At 41.4% G+C, this 12652-nt stretch overlaps 1 protein-coding gene across 1 annotated transcript in view; it reads left to right on the forward strand.

Annotated features, from left to right (window-relative positions):
• The first annotated feature begins 385 nt into the window (after nt 1-385).
• Nucleotides 386-12652, forward strand: part of LOC119652344 (collagenase-like) — a 49942-nt gene continuing 37675 nt past the window's right edge. The window contains exon 1 of the mRNA XM_038056369.1: nt 386-588. Within this exon, the coding sequence (XP_037912297.1) occupies nt 392-588 (197 nt within the window). The 5' untranslated portion in view covers nt 386-391. The remainder of the gene's footprint in view (nt 589-12652) is intronic.

Here is a 12652-nt window from a genome sequence, read left to right on the forward strand (position 1 = left end):
GTTCGTGTTATTTCTCAATTCCTGAATTACCCATTAAGTATTATTTTGGATTAACGTCTAGAATTATATCTGCCTTAAAAAAACGTCCTCTCTGACTGGAGCAGTCAAACCAGACTTTTTCTAACATTGAGGTTTTAGCAATTCAGTCTGCATGGATTTCCACACCCTTCAGGCATAGCATGTGCAAATTAGCCATTCAGTCGCCTTCGTGCTAAGGCAATTATACTCTCTAAGACAAAGCGAATTCATGCTTTTATACGAAACACTTGAATGAATAGTTCAATCTTTGCGTTACAATTTAAATTACTGCGAAATTTGCATTTGTTTTGGAGAAATTGTTTTTATTTAACAAGATGTCAGTAGAGCGTTTCAGTGTCAATTGAGCGTCACTATGAGATTGATGTTTTCCATAATTTTGCATAGACTCGCGTTCACTTTTCCGACAGAGTGCATAACGAACGGTGTACCTGTACGACCAGGTACGATTCCATACCAGGCTGGGATTCGTTCAGTAAATCGTCTCTATCGAGGATCGGGCGCGTTAATTTCCGATAGACATGTGATAACAGCGGCAGATTTCCTTACAACGTGAGTTCATTTCCGTTCCTATAGCAACGCTATAAGTGTCAAATATTATATAATATTGAATAATCCACTTCTCTGGAGTTAAATCAGCATAAAATTTGCATAATCCAAGCAAATGCCCTTTCTAGCTACTTTAGCTATATTTCAAGGAACCTTTCCTATTTTGTGACAATTTCGCTGCTAATCAACATTTATATGCCTGCAGTGGTGAAATGCGGTGGTCACAAGTGTGTGGTTTAATTTTTTATGGGTTCTTCTCTTTGACTTCCAAACTATCATACCCAGATATTCTGAAAGCAACGACAAACAATGGTCTTTCGCAATTTGCACCTTCGGCAATTTTACGGCACAAACGACGACAAAACATCCTGATGGAAAAGGACGCCTAGAACTAAATTATTATCATCAAATGGATTTATATAATAGTACGTCCTCCTATCTTCTACGGTTATAATGTACCTAGCACAACTATAGTATGGATGTCAATTGCTCTTCCAACTGACAAAAACGTTAGGATGTTGCCTACTTTTGAGTGTTGTGCTTTAGTTTTTCGTTTAGTACTAGGTATACCTAGGTTGGTATATTTTTTTGATACAGATAAGTGCTGGACATGCAATAGGATGTGTATCCTCCTCGTATCATCCTCTTAGGTGATAGTTAAGCTAACGTGGATGTGAGTTTAATCACACAGAATTTTTTGGATAGGTCTAAACAATCACAGGGTTCTGAAGTATTCCAGCCCTAATAAGCCGGCGGCTTGAATGGAAGGGCTCTTGTTCTTGTATACTAATTTATCGCTTCTTGGCTAAGGTTATTGGGTTTGCCACCTCTCTTCATTCAAGTCACAATCTCTTTCTGGAAAGACACCACCATCATCGCTCTCATATTGTTCCTCAATAACAGCTTTTTGGGATATCGTTTTAGGAAGAATGTCAAACTCCTTCGGTTTAAGTAGTATATCGACATAAAATTGACCCCAGACATTCTGAAGATTGTCCTCTTTGCCTGCATTTGGTAATAAAGAGCAGTAACTCTTGCTGTTTGGCATCATCTCAACCGTGAAGGCAAGAGCATCCATCTCAGTTGAGGTCTCAAGGGGCCCGATTCTGTCAATAAATAAGCAAGGATTCTTGACGAATGGACGGCATCAGGAGATGAGCAAATTAGTCTGAACCATACAAATACCTTTCCCCTGAGTATTGGTACTGGTAAGACAAAAAAACTTGCAAAAACCCTTTGGAAAAGGCGCTTTAATATTTGTGCTTTGTTAAAATCTTGATCATATGGTTCCGAAAGCTTCAACACAAAACGCGAATGTGGTAAAAATGACTATAAGATATCCCACGGATTCAATATACGTTGTCTTGCTTGAGAGTTTCCACGTCACCATAAAACAAATATTTCGGGGAGTACGTATCGTACCTACGTACAGCAATAAGGTCGATTTAATGCTGAGAAAAACGAAAAACGAAACAAAGATCTGCCGACAACTATATACATATGTCATCATTCTGGATCATATGAGGAGTCATTTAGGCAAAAAGGCAGACGGAGACGTGCCATGGGCGTAAAAGCTATGGAATGCAAAAGAAATTTTGCTGGTACTCACGACCCTGTATTCATTAATATATGTATGACTTTCAAACAGTTGTCTTTATATCCCATAAGTCATCGAGATTTAATTATCATCGCTGGCAGCAAATCCGGTAACAATGATTACGTTACTGTTCGGTGAATCAAGCCAAGTAACGTGACAAGCGCCCGACCCCGCCGCGGATAAATAGTGATGCTTTGGCCCAAAAAGAGAAGAAATGAAAGACATGCCCTTATCGCCTTGCCAAAAGCCGAAATAAGCGCACATAGGAATTTTTATTCTGTTATACTTTCTAATTCTTCTTCCTCCTCTGCCTTTGTGCCCTTCAGAAGCGTGGTCGGCTCGTCTTGACCGGTTGCGCCATTTTGTCCTGTTAACAGCCAGATCTGGATACAGTCGCGAGGCAAATCACCATTCACCATATTGTTAACCCTGCTGTGGCACATCACTCCGTCCCCAGATGAAACCTAGGTACGGGCCTTCGTATGGAGGCTGCAGCGGCCTCCGGACAGCGTCCGCCTGATCAGGACGCGAGTGCACGTGTCCAGCTCCTTGGGAGCGCAGGCAGGTGTGGATGTGTGTCGGCTGGGAGGTGTGGTTTTAAGGTCGTGGAGATTGTCTCTCATCAAGACACCATTCTTTCGGCCGACTTTTTGGCCGTTTCACAAAGACTTCAATGTTCAAATCAATCATGGCAAGTGAATTCTTATTAGCGCAGATTACGTGGCCATACCATCGAAAACGACTCCCTCGCAATTTTTTCACGATCGGTGCAACTCTATATTGATCCTGGATAACCTTATTTCGGATGTGATCATGGCCTGTTACGCCAATGGCGCAACGCAACATTTTCGTCTATTTGACGAGAGAGACGTTCGTTGATGTGTCGATCACAGAGAACACCAGTTATAGAATGCCACTTCACCCAGGTTACGCTAAGGCGGAAGCAATTTCATAATGTTTGCTGATAAGATTGACCCGATATATTTAAATCGTTCAGATCTGGTAGGTCACTTCTACTGATACTGATAGTACCTGTTTCATTAGAAGTTGGTTTTATGCGAGTTCAATTTGAGACCGCGTTGCATGAGGCGATCATTCCATTCTTGAATAAGTTACTTGAGGTCAGCTTTGCTCTGAGATGTTGGATGCCTTGTGTGTGAAAGACGAGCCGCAGAAGGGCGTTTCCTTGATGAACACCGACGGAGACACGATGCTATTTCTATATACCCGCCACACTTGAAATTTCACTTTTCAGATTGTGATAGAGCAATTTAACATAGCGTACGAGTTTTTCTGGTACTAGGTGCTGCCGCCGATAGTATCGGATCGGATAGTAATTTGAACATTCAGCTGGACTATCTTTCTTTTTTTGCCAGTGAGATGGTATTTTACCTTCCAAAGTAACCCGATTGAAGAAATCACTGAGCCCCTGAGTTGGCTCTCAGCTCTTCGTTTTCCAGAGCTCAGATGCGATGCCATTAAGCCATAGTGTTTTCTACGATTTAATTCATTTAATTGCTTCCTCAACTTCAATGGTACTAACAGCTGGAATTGTTCGACATGTCGACAGTCCTTTTGGAAGTGGAGGGTGAGTAAATTCTTCCACTGAAATTCGTTCCAAATATTCTCGCCATCTATCCGTCGCGGTGATCGATAAACAAAGTATCGCTTACTTACCTGGCTTGGTGGCCCCCAGGGGTTTCAAAAGCTGCTTTGTGGATCGTGTTTTTAACTTGGTTTCATGATTCTTCGACATTTGTAATGGTTGATAATCGTATAAGTGAGATAATTTCTTTTTTTTTCTCTCGAAATTGCCCCATTTAATGCGCGGCGGGCCAGTACGTTCCCCACGCTACTTTACCGCTGGATTGATTCAAAAGGAAGCAATCAACGGCAGATGGTGAGGTGCAGCGGTCGCATAGGGAACGGCTCTGCAGTCGGTAATAGCGATAAAATGTTGGCGTTTTAGGAGGATATTTTCGATTTGTGTTTTATTGTCTCCATTATTAAGTACAGGAACATTGTTTAAAGAACCATGTATTCACAAGCACAAGATCGGGAGTGTCCACAAAGTCGCCTATACGCTTGCCACCCTAATTGCGTACTCCAAACCCGTTTGCCTCATGACTTCTATTGCCATCTATCTTTTCACTCACGTGACCGTTAAGATCGTCAGCAGCAGGCACGTTACAGGCCCTTGTACCGAAAGGTGAGAGAAGGCACCTTTCCCTTTCTCTTAATGCTGACCTTCATCAGCCCGTCATCGAAAGGCTTGAATTCTTTAAACACCTCACGGAAGCAATCCCTACACCATTTTTACCATGTTCATTTTCTATGTCGCAGTTCTTTTCATCACACCGTCGAGTTTTTGTAGAGCGTAAATATCAATACGCCTCTTCCCACAGGGCTCTTCTGAGTTTCTCCGCTTTTTCAGTGAGCGTAGCAATATTTAGCGTGCAGACACGTATTTAATTTCATCATCATCATCATCAACGGCACAACAACCGGTATCCGGTCTAGGCCTGCCTTAATAAGGAACTCTAGACACCCCGGATTTGCGCCGAGGTCCACCAATTCGATATCCCTAAAAGCTCTCTGGCGTCCTGATCTACGCCACCGCTCCATCATAGGCAGGGTCCGCCTCGTCTTCTTTTTCTACCATAGATATTGCCCTTATAGGCTTTCCGGGCTGGATCATCCTCATCCATACTGATTAAGTGACCCGTCCACCGTAACTTATTGAGCCGGATTTTGTCCACAACCGGACGATCATGGTATCGCTCATAGATTTCGTCGTTATGTAAGCTATGGAATCGTCCATCCTAATGTAAGGGGCCAAAAATTCTTCGGAAAATTCTTCTCTCGAACGCGGCCAAGGGTTCGCAATTTTTCTTTCTAAGAACCCAAGTCTCCGAGGAATAGGGGAGAAGTAGATTCTTCATGAATGGAATTTTGGTATTTCACTCGAATGTCAATGACATCATCGTATTTCTATAGCTTAGGATGCAGTAAATTTGCACGAAATTGGTAAGTTTGAACTGCTATAACTTTGACGCTAATGGCACGAAACTGACATGCGTTTGCGCAATACTCTCCTCTATGACGATGCATAATTTAGTACTCCTAGGATGAACTTTAGCGGGATATTTCAATCAATTTTTAAAAATGTGCTGAAAGCTGAGTGGTTAGAGCACAAGGCTATCGTACGGAAGGTCGCGGTTCAAATCTCACTGGTGGCAGTGGGATTTGTATCCATACATACCAGTCGACTCAGCTGTGAATGAGTACCTACGTCAAATCAGGGTAATAATCTCGGGTGAGCGCAATGCTGACCACATTGCCTCCTCTAGTATACTGTAGTGTACCGTTTCGGTCATTTAAGACTGCTCTAACACACTGGCTCTAACACAAGGCACTGATCCAATATGGATTGTTGCGCCAACGATTATTATTATTTAAAAGTTGATTATATACAATTCATCATCATCATCTTCAACGGCGCAACAACCGGTATCCGGTCTAGGCCTATCTTAATAAGGAACTCCAGACAGATGTAACTCACGGTAAGCGTGAGCGTTCTCAGTATCCACCAAATTTGGTGTCAATTGCTACAACAGTTTTCGAGAAAAATGCGTGTGACGGACAAACATACAAACAGTAAACCGATTTTAATAAGGTTTTGTTTTACACAAACAACTGCACATCAAGAAAAAAAATGCTATACGAGCGCGATAATACATCAATTCACACGTCTGAAAATTCTTCCCAAAATCTCCCTAAACATGGCATCCAGTGATCAATTTTTATTCTCGCACTTGAAGAGTTGGTGGCAGAATTGGATGTTTTGTTCAAATGAAGCGGTCAGGTAGGAAACAAAGGGCTCGACGAACCTGATTTTATGAAAAGTGTAAGAACGTTAGAGGTACGGTGCAAGAAGCTTATGGTCTTGAAGAGCTGATGGCAAAAGGTTTCATGTTTTGTTTGATTAAGAAACCTAAACACATAGTTTAGTGTATGGTCACTATGATGTGGTGCAGTTCCTGTAGCGTCCAGCGTATCTCCTGCAACGCTGTCCCTATATTAGGACAGAACGTCGGCCAACGGCTTAACAGTTTTCGATCCGCACTCTCAATATTTTTTTTCCCAGGTCCCACGCTGTAAAATCAATCCAGTCAGAGGCACCTTTCGTGGCTTCGTAACATGTTTTTTGCCGTGTAGGGTTGCTATACCTTCCCAAACCCCAACCTCGAAGTGAAGATACCCGTTATTGTTCGCGGTTACCTGAAATGCGGTTCAATTCCCTCAATGACTTTCCAATGCGCCCGCACTTTTTCTCCACTGTTGTGCGCCAATCGCCCCTGAGGCAACCCACCTGTCAGCCATCTTGGAAGAGTGATTCCACTTCATGATGTAGGTAGCAATGGAATTGTCGGCCCTCCTTAATGTATCACCTGTCCACTGCCACTCCGCCTTCCTCTCACATTGCGTACAAGTGCCCCGAACTTTACCATTAACACGGAATATTCTCAACTTGATCTTGGTGTTGTGATAACTGCATTTCCAGATTTTGGATAAGACAGTGAAAGCGGATCTAACGCTGTTAATGTATCGGAAAACATCCAGTTTGGTGTCACTATCGGTGGAAATCACGCTTCCTAAATATACAAATTGATCAAACCCTTCGATTCTCTTCCCATTAATGGAGATAAGGAGAGTACCATGCGACGGTTCAGTGGTTGGCTGGAATCCAACTGGATCATCAATATCAAACATGAAAACTATGTTCTGGTACTGCCATTTCATTTCCCATTAAAACATCTTTTCCAGTCGGAATGTGTGAACTACAACACACACTCGTAATATTAGGCATCCTTTCGATTATCATAGAATTGTGGCGATATTGTGACGTTAGATCGTCAGAATTTTTTAACACAAATGATCATGATAAAAAGGAAAATATAATAGCACTATTTAAAGGAAATAGCTTGCATCCCACTTTCCGTCAGTGAGCCGCAGATATAAAATTTTAATTCTAGCTTATATCTACGTTGAATGAATTATTTAATTTGTATTCTCATCGGGTGAGTCGTAAATGTGGCGAAAATTGAAGAAAATTTAGATCTCCAGTATTAAGTTTTCCAGATTTGTGTACGCATAAATTTTCTTTCATATGAGATTAGATTGCTTCAGTAACTGTTTGCTGTTCATTGATGGAATACCACCATTTCTGTAGTGGAATTGAAAGTTTGAAAGAAAATTGAGACATCTGCAAATTTTGAAGTTCAGAGTTATAGATTGGCACGTCGAAAACCAGCATCCGCTCTGTTATCCGCCAATCAGTTAATACAGTTTTGTGCCCTTCCTCTATTTGAATAAATTTCAATTTCCAGCAAGCTCAGCAGAGTCGTATCTAAATTATTCACGATAGGCAAAACTTTTGAACAGATTGTTTCTCGTCCTGATGTGTGCGATTTCCATCGGTTAGAGAAGGGAAAGAAAAATATTTTTAGCACGGAAGCGAGGAATTTCATCCCCATAATTCTCATGGAGAGAAAAAAGTATCAGACATGGGGTTTCATGTTTTTTTTCTTGATTTCGCTTTGTTGATATTGTCACTTGTATCCTTCTTCTGCTCTGGAAATACGTGAAGAATTTCAATGGGGATTGATTATAGATGCCACTTTTTTATGAAGCGAATAATCCGCAAAATGAATTCCACTAAAATCGACCTTCACTCATTAGATCATTTAGATACTTGCAGATATGTTACAATATTAAAGTGAAATGTGGATTGAAGCATTGCTACTTACTATTATTTATTTGGGGGTATATATTGTCACTACCCAATAAAGAGAAAGCGATTTCAAAATAGGCAAAGTCTGAACAGGGTCCAACAGAAATCCAACAATTATGGGGTTGTTGTGTTTAAAAGTGCGGTGGATCAATAGAGCTCCTCTTTGTTTCTTTTTCCACCAGTTATTGCTTTTCTATAAACGTTATTATTGAATGACGCTTTTTACTGCTAATTGCGATCCTAAGAGGAATTGCACCCGAAACCGTACGAAATCAAGTGAAAAGACCGGGATCTGGAGAACTTAAAAAAATATCGAAGCACTGTGTCAAGCGATTGAAGCCAGCCTTCGCTTTTCACCTCATCAGAATATTCCATTGCTTTGAACATTTTAGATTGAACCGATCGATGATTCCTGTAGTTGGATTTTTGTTTTTCCTATACAAAGTGGCATCGTCCGCCAAGAATTGTTTTCAGTTAAGAAAAGAACTAGGTGTTTTTCCTTTACTGTAAATATATTTATTTTTTCTCTCGCATACAATTGTTCCGGTGCCTCCTTCCTCAGTGCTAGTAAATAGTTAGGTACCTAATAGGCGATAGGCTCAGTACTCTCGAATTTTCTCTGCTAAAAACGCTTAGTCTCTCAAAATCGTAAGCAGGTCGACTTTTCCTTTAAATTAAAACAATCAGGTGAGTTTCTCTCAACTCATTACACTTGATAAGTTCTTTTAATTTACGCGGAGTATTGTACCGTCTTCGAGTTTCCATGGGGAAGGAATCGTTGGCTATGGTTAACTGCTTGTTAGGTTTTTGTGTCACTCCTGATTTACTCGAAAACGGAACCTATTGTCAGGGAATTTGTGGAAAATATGTAGTACGTTACTTCCTTTACATGCAGTGAGTGGCATGATTTCATGTTAAGTTTTAAAGGGCTCCCCATACATGTGAAAGGGGGGCAAGAAAATCTTTTAAACTGAATGTGGTCATGTGAGGTATCAAATGAAAGGGCTCACATAGTACTTTTTGCAATAGCTTTAGCTTCCTTTATCGGCAGAAAGGTGAGAGAGAAGGGGTATTACCATAAAGAGTAACGCGCATAATGCAGCATCTTTATAAAATCTAGGCATCAACATACATCTCGTAATATCTGCTCAACACTAAAAACACTATATCACTATATTGTACAAATTTATCGAAAAAGTATTTTACGCAACACCTTAAAAATGAGTGAAACTATTCAAGGAAACAGCAACTCAATTTAAGATAAAGAACCTATTTAAGATACGCTTTATCATAAAGCTGATAATATCGAGCAGCCCCAACATCATTTATACCCCGACCGAGGGAGTTCATGGTGTGCTTGGCATGAATAAAAAAAGATGAAAGTAAATGTGATTACGGTACAGCAAAGCCAAATATTCAAATAAAACCTTGTTGCAAATTGGTTAAACAATGATGAGTTACTAACGCTAAGCTTGAGTAGGTTTCCAGTAGTAAAACTCTCCCCGATATTGCTACAAACCTTGCATTAATTTATCTCAATGATGCTATAATGGTATAATACAAGTTATGAATCAATTACTCGTCTTTGAGGGACATAAGAATGTTTCTTCCGAAGATCAACTGCACAGCCTAGGGATCGTAGATTAAAGGTGGGATATGATTTTCCTTAAAATGTTAACATTCCATACTTTAAACGCGTTTTTTCGAAACCTTATTTGAACTGTAGCTTTATAGTAACATTTCTTAGTTAAGTTGGTAGGGATTTTTTCGACTGACTAAATTTTGGTCATTTTAGGACCGATTCTAAACAAATTTTTTCCTAAAGAAACCAAATTTCACGCCAATTTATTAACAAATCAGAATACCGGGATGGACGCTTCGGGATAATAGTTTTGTGTTCCCCTTGTGTGAGAAACTCTCTATATATTTCCAAACGCATCCAGTTAAAATTATTCCTTGGTATGTCTCAAAATTCCAACATTATCAGCGATCACTACGTGGAGGTGTAGATACTGTTGTGGCGATTCGGCAGCCGTTTGGCAGGTTTTATGCACCATCGTGGTAATCAATCCATATTTCGCCTTGGGATCTATACTACGTTTCGACCCCTATATGCCCAATATAGCGCATATATGCATCTGTTGCATTGTATGTGAAATTAACGTGCCTTCGTTGCACCCAGTTTAATATGCCATTTACTTGCCCAATCCAAGATGTGTCAATATTTTGCGGCAATTTTCACGATAAACAAAAGGTGGAATGCCTGACCAAAGACACTCCCTGAAAGAACACGTACTGAAGAATCTATTTTCTAAATATGATTTGATGATTCTGAATATTGTTGCGACTTGAATTACGACATTTTAGTGAAATTGGCGATACGAGCACCTCAGCCAATCAATCCTTTCCAACACACTTCACACAAACGAAGTTGAAACCTCTGACTCCAGATCAGAAGGTTGCGTGTTCAGATCACGTCGTCGGGGTCACCGACTGTCTGTGGTGTAGGCTGTAGCAGAAGAGACCGGTTGGTTTCCACGCGGTCCCTCTGCCTCCAACCAACGGCACTTTTTCACCACTGGCTCTACACTCCTTTGGCTAGTTGTAAAACGCGCGGAGAGCGTCGGCAGCGTCATCTATCCGCTCGCATTCGCAACATTCGAAATAAATTCCGAATGTTGCCAATCCAGTGTCTATTGCAAAAATCTTGAGTACCTGAGTACCTTGACACCTCTTGCATTGAAGTATGAGATTAGAGATTTTTTGCAGTGGTTCTATACTCACATTGACTTTCAGATTCCAAAAACAGTTTTCATCTTGTCATTCGTAATAATAACTGCCTGTCTCTTTTTCAGCTGTTTGTTCGTTGGCATTGACTTTTATTGGAATTGAGTTAATTTCATTGGAACTTGGCTCAGAGTTTTCGATGAAGAGCTAATAAAAATGAGATATGACCCGTGTACTGTTACAAAATGATCCGCAGGGTGTTGATGCTGTCAGTGAATGGGATCCAAGGTGGAAACCGGCCTGCTCATTTTTGATCAAATTTTCGAGATATTTCTAGATGATAGCTGTTATCTTTGCGAGGGCGAGAGAGACTCTAATTGTCGCACTTAAAACGCTTTTCTCTTCTGATAATCTCAATAATTTCGGATTCTCAAGATATCCGTACATATATGGGGAAGAAGCAAATCAATAGAAAGCATGATCAATAGTTCTGTGAGGGCACCGTCAAGCCCATCGACTTTATTCCATTTGAGTACATTGATGGCCGAGATGATTCCCTTACTATTTGTAGGCGCGGTCCATATTCGCATGTTACCGTGACTAGCCATCATCATCCACAAGACGCCGAATTTTAATGGATGTCATATGTTTCAGAACCATGCTGAAATATTCCTTCTGTTGCTCATTGTCGTGAATGAGGAGGCGATCACGTGCATGTTATTCCAGTAATGGAGTACACGGTTCTGAAACCATGGTTCTAGGCGGTGGTTTCTACTTCTTTAGCCAGCGCAAATCCTCTTTTGTCATGGTGCGTATTACGTTGAACTTTTCGGAACCGCACGTTCATCGATTCGCTTTCGTGATTCCGTAGTCATCATCATCTACGGCGCAACAACCGGTATCCGGTCTAGGCCTGCTTTAATAAGGAACTCCAGATATCCCGGTCCACCAATTCGATATCCCTAAAAGCTGTCGGGCGTTCTGACCTACGCCATCGCTCCATCTTAGGCAGGGTCTGCTTCGTCTTCTTTTTCTACCATAGATATTGTCCTTATAGACTTTCCGGGTGGGATCATCCTCAACCATACGGATTAAGTGACCCGTCCACCGTAACCTATTGAGCCGGATTTTATCCACAACCGGACGGTCATGGTATCGCTCATAGATTTCGTCTTGTGTAGGCTACGGAATTGTCCATCCCCAAAAATTCTTCGGAGGATTCTTCTCTCGAACACGGCCAAGAGTTCGCAATTTTTCTTGCTAAGAACCCAAGTTTCCGAGGAATACATAAGCACTGGAAAGATTGTACAGTAAAAGCTTTGACCCTATGGTGGGACGTTTCGAGCGGAACAATCTTTGTAAGCTGAAATAGGCTCTGTTGGCTGACAACAACCGTGCGCGGATTTCCTCATCGTGGCTGTTATCGGTGGTGATTTTCGACCCTAGAGAGGAGAAATTGTCAACGGTCTCAAAGTTGTATTCTCCTATCCTTATTCTTCTTCGTGTTTGACTAGTGCTGTTTGATGCTGTTGGTTGATTCGTCTTCGGTGCTGACGTTGCCACCATATATTTTGTCTTGCCTTCATTGATGTGCAGCCCAAGATCTCGCGTCGCTTGCTCGATCTGGATGAAGGCAGTTTGTACGTCTCGGGTGGTTCTTCCCATGATGTCGATATCGTCAGCATAGGCCAGTAGTTCGGTGGACTTGAAGAGCATCGTACCTCTTGCATTTACCTCGGCATTACGGATCAGTTTCTCGAGGGCCAGATTACAGCGGACGCATGATAGGGCATCCCTTTGTCGTAGACCGTTATTGATGTCGAATGGTCTTGAGGGTGATCCTGCTGCTTTTGTCTGGCCTTGCACATTGATCAGGTTCAGCCTAGTCAGTCTTATCAACTTCGTCGGGATACCGAATTCTCTCATGGCGTGTACAGTTTTACCCTGGC

This window comes from Hermetia illucens, chromosome 3, assembly GCF_905115235.1.
Source record: "Hermetia illucens chromosome 3, iHerIll2.2.curated.20191125, whole genome shotgun sequence".
NCBI classification, from domain to species: domain Eukaryota; kingdom Metazoa; phylum Arthropoda; class Insecta; order Diptera; family Stratiomyidae; genus Hermetia; species Hermetia illucens.